General features: G+C 45.4%; 1 protein-coding gene across 1 annotated transcript in view; it reads left to right on the top strand.

The window, feature by feature from the left end:
* The window catches only part of LOC144515898 (uncharacterized), a 48184-nt gene extending 30041 nt beyond the window's left edge, over window positions 1–18143 (top strand). The window contains exons 2-4 of the mRNA XM_078247090.1: window positions 6924–8569; window positions 12230–12772; window positions 17547–18143. Of these exons, the coding sequence (XP_078103216.1) occupies window positions 7138–8569; window positions 12230–12772; window positions 17547–17569 (1998 nt within the window). The 5' untranslated portion in view covers window positions 6924–7137 and the 3' untranslated portion in view covers window positions 17570–18143. The remainder of the gene's footprint in view (window positions 1–6923; window positions 8570–12229; window positions 12773–17546) is intronic.
* The last annotated feature ends 471 nt before the right edge of the window (window positions 18144–18614 follow it).

Raw genomic sequence — 18614 nt, 5'->3', positions numbered from 1 at the left:
ATGCAAAACAGAAGACCAAAAAGATGGCGAGAGGGACCGACGCAGATGACGAAAAGGGAGGAGGAGAAAGAGGAGCGACAGGGAGACAACAAAAACGAGAGAATGAAATGACAACAACAAAGAAAAGAGATACTGAGAGGAAGAAAGATAGAAGAAAATAATAGAGGCAGAGACAGATTGAAAGAGAGACAGAAGAGGGAGGTAAAATGCAATAAACGAAAGAGAGCTAAAAGAGATGGGGACGGGCTGAAAGAAACGGGGGAAAACAAAAGAGGAATGAAGTGACAGCAAGGAAACGATTTATAGACCTAAAGAGAGACACAGAAACATCGACACATAACGAAAAGGGAGAAAGAGAAAGAGGAGCAACAGGGAGGCAAAAGAAACAAGGGATGGAATGAAAGAGACAAAGACAAGAACAGAGAAAACATTGAGAGAAATAAACAAATTAAGAGGCAGAGACGAAGACAGAAAAGGGAGGTAACGTGAGGTAAACGAAGGAGACGGAAAGCTGGAGACAGAAAGAGACAGACTGAAAGAAACGAGAGGAAAAACTAAAAGACGGATGAAGACTGACAGGAGGGGAAAGATTCAGAGACATAGATAGAGAGAAGAAATGCAAAAAAAGACGGTGAGAGGGACCGACACGGGGAACGAAAAGGGAGAGAGCGTAAGAGGAGCAACAGGGAGACAAAAACACGAGAGATTGAAATGAAAGAAAGCCAGAGAGAGACGATACAAAAAGACAAGCAAAAAGAAGATGGAGACAGAACTAAAAGAGACAGACTGAAAGAAAGAAAGGAGAGGGGGGAAAACCCAGACAGTGACACAGACAGACGGAGGTGAAGAAGGAACGATGGCAGAGACAGACCAATTGAAACAGAGCGAGACGATTGGCAATCAGCCCATGTCTGCACCACTCCTCTTCTTCCTCCTCTTCCTCCCATCCTGCACCCCCTCCTCCTCCTCCTCCTCCTCCTCCTCTTCTTCCTCCCAACCCTCCCTCCATTTTGTCCTCCTCTGTCTGATGCCGTTCCAACACCTCTCGGCTTCAGCCTAACATCCACCATCCAACTAATGCTGCAGCAGCGTTATAATCACCCACCAAGAACCAAAAAAGAAAAACAATCACCCAAAAATGAAGAGAAACCGAAACAAAGACGACCACCAGTCCAGAATCCAGTAGAAACTCCCATCTATTAAGACTAAAACGTCTGTTTTAAAGCTGCCATGTTTGGGATTGTATGCATCGCCCTTTGATTGATCTTTAACCCTTGTGTGGTCTCTTTTGTGGTCTGTTTTATAAAGCATAAAGTATACATCCCAACTTATCACCGCTATTTAGTTTTACACTTATGTTTGGAATTCATGGTCAATAAACCTCATCTAATTAAAATATGCCTAATTTTGAGTTAAAAAACCCAAAAATTATGAATTACTTTAGCTAATAATTAAAGGTGCCGTAGGTATCCAGGACTTAGCCAAAGAATCTGAACATCAACAACTTCTCAGCCCAAAACGATCTCCTAAGCCCCTCCTCCCACAAGGGAGAATGAATGCGTGTGCATGAGCAGTGATTGACACGCAGTTAGACACCCCCCCCCCCCTGGCCCTGATTGGTGCATCTGAACAGTTAGACACCCCCCCTGGCCCTGATTGGTGCATCTGAACAGTTAGACACCCCAATTTGCAATTTGGTTGAAAGAAACCCATATTTTTGACTTCAAACCAGTGATTCAAGGTTGAGATGATCAGCCGTGTTCCTCCTGTATTTACTGTCTGAGCGACATTTTTCTTCCACATAGACTACATTTCCCAGCAGCCCGTATTGCTTCTTGCGACACCCTACTACACTTTGAAAGCTTTGGCTGAATCCAAAAGTCCTGTCTTTTCCCACACTTGTCCAGTCATGCATTTACAGATGGGGGGGTGCTTCATATGAAGAAAATAAAGGGTCACTCTTAAAGGTGGGGTGAAAAGCTGGCCATCATATGGAGGGCCGAGACCCAATAATCAATTAAACGGCCCACGCTTTTGGACAATCTTTCTTGCAAGGCACTCACACGTAAAGTGATAGCAATAGGAGAATGAAAAAAGATAGCTTGAGAGAAAAGTTTACGGCGCTTTCACACCTGCCTCGTTTAGTTCGGCTGAATCGAACTGCGAGTTTGTTTGCCCCGCTACTGCGGTTCGTTTGGGGCAACACATTCTCACTATAAATCAAAATACGGACGCTTGGTCAGGTGCCTTTGGCGTTGTTATAGATCTAAAACGCGCTGGGTAGGGACTACTTTTGACGCAGTTAGGTGAAGGAAAAGATGGTGGGTGGGCTTATAAAAGGTACGTTTATGTGACACACGGGACAAGAACAGGACAGTTGGGTTTAGGTAAAGAAGAACGGGGGGACGGTTGGGTTTAGGTAAAGAAGAATGGGACAGTTGGGTTTAGGTAAAGAAGAACGGGACGGTTGGGTTTAGGTAAAGAAGAACGGGACAGTTGGGTTTAGGTAAAGAAGAACGGGACAGTTGGGTTTAGGTAAAGAAGAACGGGACAGTTGGGTTTAGGTAAAGAAGAACGGGACAGTTGGGTTTAGGAAAAGAAGAACGGGGGGACGGTTGGGTTTAGGTAAAGAAGAACGGGACGGTTGGGTTTAGGTAAAGAAGAACAGGACAGTTGGGTTTAGGTAAAGAAGAACAGGACAGTTGGGTTTAGGTAAAGAAGAACAGGACAGTTGGGTTTAGGTAAAGAAGAACAGGACAGTTGGGTTTAGGTAAAGAAGAACGGGACAGTTGGGTCTAGGTATAGAAGAACAGGACAGTTGGGTTTAGGTAAAGTGACACGTAGGACATGTCGTTCGGTTGGTGCAAACCAGTGCCTGAAATGGTGCGTTCCATATGAAGATTGTGACTGACGAGAGGAAAAGGATCGCTTTGTGACCAGTGTGGAGAAATATGCGTCCGGTATGAATGGCCAGGCGCGCGATCAGGCACGAATCTACGCTTCACGGGCCACACGTGACACTTACGCGTCGGTGTGTTTTCGCTGCAAGTCTGCGAGCCCAGAAAGTGGATATTTGGATTCAACCTCTGGCTCAGTTTGCTCTGTAAAAACACTTCCCTCAGTTTGGTTTGTGCTTAAAAGCCACATGCGACCTTGTAGCTTGTGTAAAATACAGAACACAAAGCCATTAGAGTGTAATTTATATTCTTTGTATTTAAAGAGACCCTGTGAATGAGTTCAAGTGCCAAAGAGCTAACTTTAAATCACACTATTTCCAAATAGCTCTGAAACATATTGTCTGTGTTCAAGGTTAGTTTCAATATTAATACGAAGAAAATTAAAGTTTTTTTTCTTGCAGACACTTTGAATAGGACGGAAAGGAATGCAGAAGGTGAAAGAAGCGAGTAAAGACAGCGTTAATAAAGCCGAGCAGAGATACGACTGTTGCATGTGAAGTATTTTGACCAAAACCAGCCATCACAGGCTGAATTATTGATAAGCAGAATATTAGATCAAGAGCTTCAGAATTTCAGTCCAACTCCAGCTGCCAAGTGACTTTCCAAACAGTCCGAGCAAACGTGTCGCTGAACGAACGATAGCTGTTCGTCTGTTGTCAGTGCAAACACAGATTGAAGAGCTGAAATGCCCGCCGTTGAGCTCTCGTTTGTAATGGATGTGGGATAAATAACTCGCTCATGAAGTCCAGGGAACTCTGATGGATAAATCATTCAGTTCCAGCAAAAAAAAACTAATTGACATCTGCAGATATATAGCCAAAAGTTTATTGTGTTCTTGGGGTTGCCGTTGCATCGGCGTCTCTGAAATAAATACTACATGTCTTGCAACTGCTGAAAAACACTTTGTATCTAATACTGCCTGATGGTAAGCATGTATAGCTGTGTCTGTGTGCAGAGGTGGAGGTGTCCATTTCTAACTTCAGGCTACTAGTGGGCAGAGTAAATGAGTTGTGTACACCAGAGCTAACAGGCTAACGGCTCAGAGTAGTAAACAAGAGGCAGTGCAGCATTAAGGCGGGAAAAGGAGGCCGCCACAGGCCGCTTATGCAACAGGATATTGGAGAGCTTCTCAGGCCATGTTTACTTGCAGGACTGATACACCCATTTTAAAGATTACAGAGATTTGTGCAACACAAGGTGCATTTATTTAAACCTGACAACAAACGTGTAAAACATGTCAAAACAGCCGGAGAGAGTAATCGCATGCTCCAAACGGTTTGCTTGCCATAAAAAAAAATACAATACAAAATAAATTCAGCCTTTATTCAGCAACAAGTTGGCAAAAACTGAGTCTGACGCTGCCTCAAGTCAACAAGTGGACCAATCACTCAGAGAACAAATAAAGTAATTCATCCATCGTTTTTTCACTCAAACTGTCTGTCTGGACATGACCGCACTCGGTAGACAAGCCCTCCCCTCGTTGCCCCTTGTTCACCTGCCATCCCCCCTCTCCATCTCCTCGTAGCTGAGAGAGTGCAGAGGCAGAATATCTTAGTCCAGTCTGCCTGACTCATTGATCCTTTATCTGACCGAGGTTTTTGCATGTTAGAATCTACGGCCCCGACCACGGCTCTGAAATATCAGTAGCATTTCTGTTATCTTTTAGGCTACTGCGTTGTCTGTTAAAAGAGTTGAACCTAGCTCAGCTTGGCGCTGCATTGGTGCATTTCTACTGTTTCAGTTGTTCGAATGGTCATCAATCACCTTCAAACTAATGACTCTATTACTCAAACTCGCCCCTTGCATCCATATGTCATTGTCTCACTGGTACCTGAAACAACACATCCACACCTTTTAAAGACAGAGCTGTTTTGGTCTTAATGTGCTGTAAAACTATCTGGATGAATGACTTCTTTGCCCAGAAGTGGTTTGCTAGTCTCAGGTGAATGACACAAACCGGGTCTCTCTCAGCCCAGTCAGAAAATCAGCCAGAAAGGCAGCTAACCTGTCAGCCATCAAGACAGTCAGTAAATCAGTCAGCCATCCCATCTCCCAGAAAGCCAGTGAAGCCATCCAGTGAAGCCATCCAGTTGGTCAGTCAGTCAGTCAGTTGTGGCAACAACATAGTGAGATTATCTGGAGCATGTGATGTATGTGTTTACATCTCTCTCTCTCTCTCTCTCTCTCTCTCTGTCTCTCTCTCTGTCTGACTGTTTTGCTCTCTTGCTTGCACCTCCATCTCCCCTGTGTGATCGTTTCTCCACCTGAGTGCCTCTCTGTCTGCGTCGTCTCTCTGTCTCCCTGCTTCGGTCTGACTCACTCGTTCACCTTCTCCTCTGAGAGGAGTGTGTGACTCTGCTCACTAGAAAATGTCTGGACTCTTCACAGCTGAACAGACGGCTGCTCCACATCAGCGTGTGACTCACAGATTCATTGATCTGATGCTTCATTCATTAAATTCTCCAAATGTGTTACAACCAAGCAGCAGTTTTTAGAGGAGAAGTCTGGTGTAGTTTTCTTATCGTCAACAAATCCAATGAAAAGACCAAAAACAGCAACATGAATTGATCCTTCTAACAAGTATCAATGCCTGCAAGGCATTCCCATGAATTGGTTCGAATGATATGTTATGGAATTATGACAATTAACTTAAGCGGCCATTTAAAGTGACTGAGCCATGTACCTTACGGTGACGGTCGTTTCAGCAGCCGTTGCAGTTGAGTTTAGCCGACAAAGTGACCATCATGCTGGGGTTAGGTTTGTGTTAAAGCGTAGCGTCCGTGGTGGGAGCTATGAGGGGGCACGAGCACAAGGGGACCATATGTGTGGAAAGCCACTTAAAAAACTCCTTAACAAAACCTAGTTCGGTTGTCTAACCCTAACCCCTGACCATCACCGTCATGCGTTAAGTTTAGGCAGCAAAACAACTACTTAAGATTAGAAAAAAGATTGTGGTTTGGGTTCAAACACCAGTCACGTTAAAGGTGCAGTAGGTAAGACTTCTAAAACTAACTTTCTGTCATATTTGCTGAAACTGACCCTATGTTCGATAGGTCATTTGCAAAAATCCACCGCTCCTTGTTCAGATGCACCAATCAGGGCCAAGGGGGGTGTCTAACTGCGTGTCAATCACTGCTCATGCACACGCATTCATTCTCCCTTGTGGGGGGAGGGGCTTAGGAGACCGTTTTGTGCGGAAAGGGGGGAGGGACTGAGAAGTTGTCAATGTTCACATTTTTTGGCTAAGTCCTGGATCTTCACAATCCTACCTACAGCACCTATAAGTAGTACTTACGGTACATAAACACCCGTTTCCTGGGTGAAAGTCTTGTGTTTTCTCTAGTAAGATTCAACCAAACTAAATAAGGCAGGTGTGAAAACCCCCTCAGCTCGACTGATACAAGGGACTAAAAGTCAGTCTCATTTGTTTCTGTTTTTAATTTGTTTTTCTCAACTTCATTTTATGGATGTGCAAGTCTGAATCCCTTGAGTACTTTTTAAGTGTGTTTGATAGTTTTTAATTGGAATTTCCAGCATTTGGATACAACATTCAACATGCATAATGTTGAATGTTGCTACTGTCAGTAAACAATGTTAAATATCTGGACGATTACCAACTCAGAGCTGCTTATCTCTGGTTTTGAAACACATGCAGGCTTTATTATTTCGCTGTCAGATGCAAAGTTTCACTTTATCTCCAAAAACCTCTTCAGCATCAAATCTCGTAGGAATTTTAGAAGCGTGACTGATTAGGCGACATCATAATTGCATGCCATTTCCCACTGAGATTCTCTATTTTGTTACACTTCATTCCTCATTCAAGGCACAGTCTAGACCGGACTAATTGAGTGTCTATGGTGTTGAATCAGACTATTAACCATCTGCGCCTCTTCCCATCCCTTCTTTCCCTCACCCCCGCTACATCCTCTAATCTCTCTTGTTTCCCTTTTTTTTTTGGCTCTGCAGGAGTTTGGAGGTCTAGTAGGATGCTGAGTATCTTTCCTCCTTGCCACTGTTCTCCACCCTGCTCTCCATGACCTGAGAGCACCACCCCAGCAGGAGGACCGAAACACCAGAACGAGAGAGAGAGAGGAGGGCAGAAGGCCAGGGAAGGAAGGAAGGAAGGAAAGAAGGAAGGAACACACTTTTTTTTTGTTGTTGGTTGTTTTCCCTTTCCGAAATGGCAGCGACAGAGGCCAACGCCGCGCCGGTGGTCCAGGAAGACGGGAAAACCCCCGAGAGCAAGCCGGCAGAGGCCGAGCAGCCGGCCAATAACGGCAACACAAACTCAGAGACTATCAACAGCGAGGTTGTCGATAAAGACGGTACCGCTGGCAACAGCGAGGTTGTCGATAAAGACGGTACCGCTGTCAACAGCGAGGTTGTGGATAACAAAGAGACTGTGAATAATGACACAGCAGCAGCAGCTGGAGCCGAAGACGGTGATGCAGCAGAGCCAGCGAGCGATGAGGCGGCCGCACCTCAGAACTCGGAAAATGCCTCCTCTGCGGAGCCCAAGACCTCGTTCCTGGACTCTTTCCTCAACAAGAGCGGCCTGGGGAAGGTGATGGGAGGAAGGAAGAAGAAAGAGCCGATCACGGCCGTCGCAGCTGCCACCGGAGGAGAGGAGAACGCAGCCGAGGGCGGGGAGAAAGACGGAGAGAAAGGAGGCGAGGAGGCTGCAGCGTCTGAGGCAGGAGCAGAGGGCGGCACAGACGGAGAGGCGGCGATAGAGAAAGCGCCGGAAAGCGGAGAGAAGGAAGAGGAGAAGAAGGCAGAGAAGGGCAAACCGGCGGAGGCCAAATCCACGGTTCGAGATCTGATCAGGAAGCCGGTGGCGAGGATCTTCTCCCATCGCAGCGCCGAGAAGAAGGACGTAAAGGTTCGATCCAAGTCCCTGGACCGGCTGGATCCCGAGGCACTTAACGCCGCTGTGGACTCCACCGCAGAGGAGGGAGCAGCCGCGGAGGCGGCCGCGGAGGCAGGGGGAGCAGAAGAAGGCGAAGAGGGAGAACAGAAAGCCTCGTCGTCCTCGGCAGCCACCAAGCACATGAAGCGCTGGCACTCCTTCAAGAAGCTCATGGCTCAGAAGGGGCACAAGAAGAGCGGAGGAGAGGACGTAAAGGAGGAGGACGGAGAGGGAGGTGGAGACTCGTCCACGCTGGACTCCAAGGAGTCGGGGCAGAAGAGGTGGAAGCTGAAACGCTCCTGGACCTTCCAGGGTTTGAAGAGGGACCCGTCGATGGTCGGCATCAGCGGGAAGGCCAAGGGCTCGGACAAAGACTCTGCCGACAACGCAAAGCCGGAGGAGGAAGTGGCAGCGGCAGTGGCGGCCGCGGCGGGAGAAGCGGAGGAAGGAGAGGAGGCCAAGGAAGAGGGAGGAACAGAGGAAGCCAAGGCGGAGGGAGGGGAGGAAAAGGAAAAGGCTGAAGGAGGGGAGGAGGAGAAGGCAGCAGCAGTAGCAGCAGCCGCAGCGGGTGGTGGGACGGTGACGCAACACGCCAACGAGATCTGGACCTCCTTCAAGAAGCGCGTCATACCCAAGTCCAAACGCGCCAACACAGAGTGCGCCCCCTGCGGGGAGGAGGATGCAACCGCAACCGCTGCATCAGGTGAGACGACACACAAAATATTGTGACAACTTCTGGGGAAAGAAACAGCATCTCGTTGGGGCCGCTTGTCACGTTTAGGTAGGGTTGGGCATCGTTTGGATTTTAACGATTCTGATTCCAATTCTTTGAGGGTGGAGTGGAAACGGGTCACATGCTTATTTCACAAATAAGAGCAAAGTTTTATTTTGATTCAATGGTGGGTTGCAGTTTTACAGCTTTTTCAACGTAAAATAAAGCCAGACTAGAGCGCTGCTTACCGCGCTCCAAGGCTGCGACGCAACAAGCTCCTGGCCGCTACGGAAACTAAAACTTGCGCATGTTAAATGGGGAACCCATGACCAGGTTTGAAACCAAATCCTCCAAACGATTCCAATAAAGAAACGATTCCAAGCAGGAATCGGTTCTCGATGCCCAACCCTACGTTTAGGGCTGCAACTAACGATTGTTTTCATTATCAATGAATCTGCCGATTAATTGTTTAGTCTATAAAATGTCAAAAATACTAAAGAATGTCCATCACAGTTTCTTAAAGACCAAGGTGATGTCTTTAAATGTCTTGTTTTGTTAGTCCAAAACCCAAAGATATTCAGTTTAATGTGATATAAAACAGAAAAGAGCAGGAAACCTCCATATTTGAGAGGCTGAAAACAGCATTTTCTGCCATTTGTTTGCATGACAAATTACTTTAACAACTAATCATTTAGCAAAATGGCGGGAAAGGACAATGCAACTGTAGCCGGCTCCTCAGGTGAGATGACACAAATATTGTAACAACTTACAAAAAAAAAGCAGCATCTGGTCGGGGCTACTTGTCATGTTTCAGATAGTTTTTATAGTGTTTGAAGCCCAAAAAGTGTAGCAGAACGTTGTAGTTTTTTCTTCTTTGCTACACCATTAATCATCTCGTGAGCCCCTCCAAATGTATCTTTTGACCCTTTAGCTTGATTTATGGTTCTGCGTTGAATCTACACCGTAGGTCCGCATATGTACGGACCCTTTGCTGTAGCCTGACGTGCACCTACCCAGAAATGTAACTTCTCGTTGCAGTGATAACTGTGATTGGTCCGTCTGGCCGTGGCTTGGTAGCGTCACATTTCCTCTAGTCTTGCATTGCCAGACTTTCCTCCACAGTGCTGTGGAGGAAGGTCTGGCTAGTCAACACAGCAATCTGGGATGGGGAAAAAAACCTGCTCTGGTTTATTGACATTTCTTTAAACCAATCATAATCGTCTTGGGCGGGGCTAAGCGCCGGACGTAGCCACAGTGCGGCTGCAAAATAGTCTCAGCTTGTTATGGTGGAACATGTGTACGTTCAAAAGTTGTTTTAGTTGTGCAACAGAAAACTGAAAACAGTTAACCATAGTCCTGATAAATCCACCGCAATATAGAACGCCAACACAAAGAAAGATGAAGGTGACGGACATCCGGCCGAAGTTAGGGACATCCGTTGGAATTTACGGCGGCACCTGAACAATCCCGGAAAGGAAACGTCGTCGATATAGACTACATTTCCTCCGACTCATTCCCGGGTTCTCGTCCGTGGATAACATGAAATCAAGCAGAGGGTTAACTTTTCCTACTATAGCTTTCTGACCGTCGTCAGTAAGCACAGGGGAGACACTTTGTTTCTCCATCCCCCACCGCTGGAGTCGGTACCCCCTCCGAAGCTAACCCCCTCCGAAGCTAACCCCCATCACTCTCTCACTCGCTCTACCACACAAGTATACACTATGAACGGCTCTGCTATTCTCTTAAAGAGATACGCTAGAACGATGCAGAGGCTCTGCGTAGGTATCTATTTATCAATCCCTACAGAGTCCCTTTCATGTTAACAATCCTTTCAAAAGAAGCCGTAGAACGAGACCTTTACACATGTAGTCTCGTTTAGGATCACAGTTCAACATGGACACCATTAAAAACACCGAGACTCAGACGCTGACAGCGTGTTCACACTCACTTTGTGTCTGTCCCGTCCAGGGAGCACAGGCAGGAGGTAGTGGCTTGCTAACTCTGAGGGAGGTCATGTAATTGAACATTCTCCCCAAATAAAATATTCAACATCTGATGTAAAATTCAAGTCACACTGTGGATTCAGTCAACAGTAAAAGACTAAATTTAGCTGAATTTCTGCTCTCTGGCTGCATAAAGAAAATACAGAATCCTGGACTCCTCCATGTTTTGGAGGAAAGTGGTTTAAACTCAATACATTTTAACTGAGATTCCTCTTTGTGATGAGAATATCACACCTGAGATGCAAATGGTATTTCTTAAAATCGGATTTCCACCTGGATTTTTATGACTTTTCTTTAAATCTAATTAAGCCGATGAGGAAAGTTGAGCCTCTAGCAGCTAAAGAGACAGAAGTTTTTCTCAAGAGTTGCTACATGGAGAACCAAACGGAGCTAAAAGTAGAGTTAAAATTGGACTTACATTCATCACAAGCAACTCCAATAGGATGATGTTGCTCTGTGTCTCCTAAATGTGGAAATAGACCCAATCACAATGTTTGTTCACAATAACTTCCAGGTAGAAACCTCCTGCGTCCTGTACATACAATGTAACGGTGCTGAACAAAAGGGGGATGAGGAACAACTGGATATACTCTCATCTCCTTCATCTAAAATGCATGTTTTACGCTTTCATATGTCAACACTGTGACTAACGTTAGCTTGGAGAGCTAGTTCACCTGTTGGGCCACAGACTAAAGAACATGACACCGCCCAAACTAGCAGTCAGTCCAACCGGCGGTTACAGACTGACTGTTCCTAATGCTAGATAATGCTAGCAAAGAAGCTAGCAAAGCAACGCAGGACAGAAAATAAGGGTCAGATAGGTTGAACTATATATCTTTAAATGTTACAGTTATACATTACGGTAATTCGGTCTATAGGCAACTCTTGAATCTTCAATGATATGGTGGTGGCCTTCTCTCCTAGCCTGACAAGCCAGACCCACATCCAGATGTTGGGTCTGGGAACTTACCGTTGGCTGGGCTCAATCTGAGGGGCGGGATCAACGGTTGTCTTTCAAATTCCCTCTACACGCAATAGGATAGCTCTACAACCAATCAGAGCAACGCTAGCTGATAGATTACACTTTAAACTCTGAACACATCTTCCTTTTTTAAGAATGACTTTCTGACATTCTTTGTTCTTTTCTCAAAGAAAAGCTGAACTCCAAGTCTTCCAAAGACCGCTGTTCTCCAGCAGCAGCAGCCATCTTCTTTGTTTTCAAGTATCAGGGAATTCATGTGGAACCGTCACAACTCTGCCATCATTATGTAAAGCCCCGCCCACCGACTCTATACACGATGTGATTGGCCTGACTAGAGTTTGGTTTTTCCAGCTCGCAAGTCAACGGAGAGTTGCTAGATGACCCTGGCTGCAGATTACATTTGCTGCCGCTAGGGTGCGTCTAGATTTCTAGGCTACTTCTCTCCCCTAGTGGCCAAAAAATAATTAAGGCAGCTTCAAATATAGTCATCTTAAACATTATGCGTGTCAAAATCCATTTCACTATTCATTTGTTTTAGTCATTTGTGATCAATCATTCTGCAGGAGGAAGTGCTGTTTCTCTTAAATGGCCGATGTTTCAGAGGTAGTTTAAGACAATCTCATTCACAAAGAAGCTTTAACCTTTAAACTGTCTTTTCCCGTGCAGGTGAGGATGGAGCAGCGGAGGAGGGCAAAGACGCTAAGGCAGCCAAGGCCAAGCGCTCCCATTTTGGCCGCGCCGTTTCTCTGAAGAACTTCATCCTGCGAAAGGGCAAGTCCACTAGCGTGGACATGGGTGAGGGCGCCAAGGAGGAGGAAGAGGAGGAGGGGGCCGCCGCAGAGGGAGGAGAGGGAGGAGAAGCAGCGGAGGAAGGAGCGGCCGACGGCGAAGCCGCCGCGGCGACCGAGGACACCAATGACAAAGACGCAGCGGAGGCCGAGAAGACGCCAGAGGCGACGGAGACCGGAGGGGATGCGGCTAAGGAGGCGGCGGAGAAGACGCCGGCCGACACTCCAGTGACCAACGGGGAGAACGGCTGCTCCAACGGCACTGGGGAGGAGAACGCCACACACAATCACCAGGATGACGGGGACGAGGATGCTGGGAAGACGACGGGCGGCAGCCCCGTGAAGAAGAGCAAGGAGGCAGTGGGGGCCAAAGAGGAGGCCAACGCCAAGATCATCAACACCACGGCGGCTGTGAACAGCGGTGAGTTAGAGCACGCCGACCGGGACTCTGACGAGCCACAAAACAGCAGCAGCAGCAGCAGCAAAGAAGGAGATACTAACAACAGACAACAGCGACACGCACCAGCACTAACAAACCATAGCCGTAAACAAACCAACAGCAGCGGCCCAGAACCTGAGCTAGCATTAGCCGTTAGCAGGGAGGAAGAGGGGGAAGGGGGGGAGGGAGGGGAGGCAGAGTCTCCACAAAACAGAGGTTGTGACGATGGTGTGGAGAGGGCAGAGAGGGAGGAGGAGGAGGAGGAGGAGGAGGAGGAGGAGGAAATGAGGAAGAGGGATCTACGAGATGCAGCGGTGGCCATCGTTCAGAACGTGATGTCAGCAGCGACGGACCAATTAGAGAGGGAGCTGTGCGTCGACAACGGTCTGAACGGGTGTTACGATGCCGACATTCGATACTAAGAACACACACACACGTAATAATATGAACACACACGTATGCACAGGTAAACACACCTAAAAGTAACGGATAAATGTGCCAAATGTAAAGTTTCCACATATGAGTGCAGGCTTGTGCTCATATATGCATGCTAACACACGTTAAAGCTCAATTTCACTAAGGGCCGGACTCGAAAATGACAATCACGTCAAGAGCCAGACAAAACTGTGTAAAAAAGCACCAAAACAGCAGAAAAAGTGGCAAAAACATTGAAATGAGCGTCAAAAACGTAAAAAAAAACTGCCTAAAGTGTTGGCCACCGCCAAAAGAACGATGGCCACCGCTGCCTAACGTGTGCATATACGATATCGTATCTTTTGTTCGTGATCTCAAAAGATGCGGTGGCTGTCGTTCAGAACGTGATGTCAGCAGCGACGGACCAATTAGAGAGGGAGCTGTGCGTCGGCAGCGGTCTGTACGGGTGTTACGACGCCGGCACACACACACACGTAATAATATTAACACACACATTTATGCACAGTAAACACACCTAAAAGTAACGGATAAATGTGCCAATAGCGTTCACGTTAATGGAATAGTTCAACGTTTTGGGAAATACGCTTATTGGCATTTTTTCTCTCCAAAGAGTTAGATGAGGAGATCATTTCCATTCACACGTAAGTGTTTGGACTTTGAGACAGACGCTAAAACTATATCTAAACTATAACTAAAATAAGCCTATTTCCTAAGAGGATGAACTATATATTTTGAGTTGCACACACATGTTTATCCACTGTACACGTATACATAGGCATGTCAACTTCCCTGTGTGATTGCATGATGAAAAACTGATGCAGCAGTTCTTTCTAAATCCCTTTAAAGAAATTGTAGTGTGGTTGTTAAATAAGTGTTTGTTCACCTGTAAAAAAACCCAGCAAGTATAGATAGAAGAGAGAAGGAGAGAGAGAGAGAGAGAGAGAGAGGGAGGCATCCCTTTCATTTAGTGACTGCTAATTTCAGTACAATGTCAAGTTCATGTACAGTCACACAACTAAACCATTATAAAAGGACTCAGGTGGTGTGTGTGCGGATTCCCATGGCAGCTACGGTTGGAGGCTGACTGTTCATGAACTTATAAAAAATATAAATATCACATTGACTGCTACATGGCTCAGCCTGTCGCAGTGCAAGCTAACTGCAGCCCCAAGAAAAGAGTCCATTAAGAGGAGATTTAGCAGTAACGTGTTTAAGCCTAGGTCCAATGTGTAGGAATTTCTCCCATCTAGTGTTGAGATCATATATCCTAATCAACTCTCTCGCACCACGCAGTTTAAAGTACGTATTACAGCTACGGTAGCCTTCACGCTTCAAAAAGCCGGTCTCTTGCTCTTTTCAATGTCCTTTTTCATGACCTGCAGATATAAATGGATTTAGTACAAATGTGAGGAGTAGGGCTTATCGGTCAAAAATCTTCGATACCGATACCAACACCAGGACTTTGATACCGCCTCCTGAAACAGGCACAGCGTTATGGGTGGGCCTGACGGGCCTAGGACCACCCACTTTTCAACAGGCCCACCCAAAACTGGAATCCTGGCGCTGTGCCTGTCCTGAACTATACTTTTTTGAGGATTCGATACCAATTAAATGAAATCCATTTTGACAAAAATAAATGACATTACGGCCAAAATCTTTGCATTTGCTTTTCTGCTCCTACTTAGTGAGCCCCGTCTCGTCTCTGCGTAACATAGTAGTTTTTCCTGCGTGTGTCTACGACGTGTAACGTTAAGACACTATCCGATCTTGGTGGAATATACAATTGAGTTGCATATTAAACTGGGCAGAATGGATGAAAAGTAATTATTTATGCATCAAGTTTAAATGTTAAACATCCATCTGGAAGGCACAGTGACTCCTTAAGCTTAACTGTATGGCTACCATAGTGGCTACCTTACCTACTTACCTTTTTTTTCACAAATAGGCCAATTTATCTTTGCAATTAAAATGTAGCATTCATATTAATGTATATGTGCAAACTTATTTTAATTCTTGAAATAAGAAACATCATTTGGCAGACCCCCCTGCACTAACTCTGAGGACCCCGTAGGGGTCCCGCATCCCCTGTTGAAGATCTCTGCTCTAAAGGCCTTTTATCTGAGCTCTTTTCCAGCAACAGGTTTATACATTCCCACCTGGGAGCCAAAGCTCAAAAGCTGCCAGACACTAAGCATAGAGGAGGTGAAGTGCCTGCGAACCAGAAGAAGCTCCATTATTTATCAGTCCCAGTCTCCTCTCCATTCAAGTGTAGTTTGAGGCTTGGTGTCCAGCAACCGCCTCGCTTTGCTCTCACACAGACCAACAGATGTTTGTGGAGAGCAGTGTGGCTCCTGCTGCGGCCGCCGTGCGATTTACTGGAAGCGTCTTCCTTTCGAAGGGCAAACTCTTTTGCTAAAATTGAACGCTGTTTAACACCTCGGGCCCTATCTTGCACCCCTGCGCCCATCTGTGTGCCCATAGGCGTGCTGGTCTTACAGGGAGGTGTGTTCAGGTGCATTCTGAGCGTGCTGGTCTTACAGGGAGGTGTGTTCAGGTGCATTCTGTGCGTGCTGGTCTTACAGGGAGGTGTGTTCAGGTGCATTCTGGGCGTATTACTATCTTGAGGCTGCTACGCTGGGCGCTACAGCGGGAAGCCACACGGCGTTCATCTAAACACACTGACCACACAAAGATGACACAAACTTTTAACTTAAGGGGATGTTTTGCTGATTTATGTCCAGCTCTGTGATCTCAAACTTTTACTTTCTTTACATATGCAGCCGTACTTCTTCCACAGTATACATAAACAATTTTTATGGACTGATACAACATTCATTTTGGATGGAAATTATTTTTTGATATGAAAAGATTACGATTGATTTTAGCAGATTTGATTCTCCTCTCTCTACGCATTCAGAGTCTTTCAACCAATACTGAAAGTCCTTACAGAAACAGTTTCAGTTACAGTACAATAAGAGATTTCACGTCTTAATTGGACTGGCCAAGTCTTCTTTCTTTCTTGTCGTCTTCCATGGTAATGCTGGATGATCCCATGCTGCCATGTTGCAAGAATAATTGGATAATGGTGACCAGTTTACTAAAATTTTTTAAAATGAGCGTTTTCAAAGGAAGTGACGTATATACAATGCTCAGCATTCATGCCCTGAAAAGATCACAAATGGATGCTGCAAGACTCGTACTTGTTCTTATCCCCAAACATATAATCAATTTCGTTTTTTTGCCTAAACTTAACTGTTGTCGCCGCTTGACGCTCACCTTTTGTCGGCTAAACTCAACTACCAACAGCCGCGACCGACCGCTCATGGAGCTCTGCAGCCGGTGTCACATGACCAGCAATTCGTAACCTAATATTGTAGGATATCGTACGAATTGTTGTGCATAAATTTCCGTACGATATCATACAAACCCGTTCATGACAAATGTGTCGATTAAGGTTGTGTTTTCCTTTTAAATGCACAGTCCGTGCACAGTATTTATCAGCCCCTCACATGGAGACGATCAACGTTAAACCTTTTGTGTGAACAGACGTAAGTGTACTGATACAAGAAGCGTTAAAACCACCCAAAGCTTCATTGCAGACCCTCCGCCTTCGTGTTTTGGCCTCCCTCCTCTACCCTCCAGCCGATAGGCTGCTACAGCTCTAACTAGCTGAAGCTCAGATAGTTAGCTCTCTGTTTGTTGTGGAAGAGAAAACCTAGTTTAGCAGACATCAATAGAGTTGAGTCCATCAACGGATTAGCGGGCAAAATCAAAGTGTCATGGAGCCTCTTCAACAAGCCAGATTAACTAGCCTTCTCGCTCTCTGCTGTCTCCCTCTCTCTGGGGTGGGGTGGGCAAACAGAAAGACAGAAATACAGATAAATGACATACCAGTGGATGGTCAGGGTTTTAGATTTCAGGGAAAAACCAAGAGCACAAAGGACAGCCAAAACATAAAAGACAAAAAGAAGAAAAGGCACAAATATACAGAAACAGGACAAAAAGGGAAATGAGACACAGACAGGCAGAAAGACAGAATGTACGTCTTCCTGTTGGTTATTATGTTATGCTGATGATCCTCTATTATAATGTGACAACTTTGTCATATTTTCCTCATGAAATTGTTGTGTTGTTTATTTTGTGTACGTCTGTAAATAACTTAAACTAACCCAACACTAGAGAGTCCAACATCTGTACTAAACCACTAAACACACATGCAACATTTAACCCTTTTTATATGACTGTTTATTAAGATTATCCTTTTTTTCCAAGAACTATTTTTTAATACATTTTTTCAATCTCTTCTGTTATCATTTACCAGACAAAAAGGCGGGAAACGTGTGAGGCCCACACAAAGAGGATTAGAACTGCCCGGGATTCGCTGAGCAAGGAGCTCTGAGCCCCACCCCCCTTCCCTAACGCCTCCTCCCTCCTTCCTCCTTCCTCCCCCCTCCCTCCTCTTCTCCCTTCATCCCTCCTTCCTCCCGAATAAACGGAGTAATCACGTGTTAACAGAACACCATGGTGAGAAAAAGAGATTGAGAGAGTTTGAGAGAATGAGAAAGATGCAATTCATGTAGATGAGAAGTGAAGAATAAGACTTACTCAGAAAGCAATAATTCAAAGCCCTTCTTTTCCATCCATCCATCCATCCATCCATCCCCTCCGTCCAATTACATACATACATGCATACAAACATACACACATGTACGTCCAGTGTTTTAATTTTTTCTTTGCTTGTCTGTGAGATTTTATATTGTCTACGAGAGAAAAGAAATGTAAAAAAAAGAAAAGAAATGAAAATCGAGACATTCCACATTCCCTGTTTCCCCCCCTCCGCCGCTCTATTTTCCTCCTCGTCAAGCTACTTAACCGCTCTTCTCTGTCTCTACCGTCTCCTGATTGGTGGATTTAAAAAGGACTGTTAGTTTTATATTGACGGCCATTTTGGTTTGTAGTCCCCCCTAAACCCCCCTTCGCCCCTCTTCTACCCAACCGTCCCCGTAGATATCTGACAGTGCAGCAGGACCATGTTGCTACGGTATATAAACTGCCCTGAGGACCGCCACTTCCCAACCAACACTGCAATGTCTTCAGCTCTGTGTGTTTAATGTTTTTAGACTGTTATATTGTGTACATGAATTAAAAAAAGTACAAAAAAACATCAAATATTAAAGTCAAAATGTTTTTTTCTTTTTTTTTTCTGTTCGGTTTGGATTCACTTTTTTCTTTCTTGTATTTTTTTTTTTTTTAAACACATCTCACTGTTACTGCAGTCTGGCAATATGCTGTAATAAAAAAAAAAATGATGGTAATATTAATAATAATAATAATAATGATGATGATGATGTTTTGTTGGTCCACGTTTTCACATGTCCGCTAGCAAATT

This window comes from Sander vitreus, chromosome 3 (genome assembly GCF_031162955.1).
Source record: "Sander vitreus isolate 19-12246 chromosome 3, sanVit1, whole genome shotgun sequence".
In the NCBI taxonomy this organism is placed as follows: Eukaryota; Metazoa; Chordata; class Actinopteri; order Perciformes; family Percidae; genus Sander; species Sander vitreus.
Note: the sequence above shows the minus strand (reverse complement) of the source record. Positions and strands in the feature narration are given on the sequence as shown.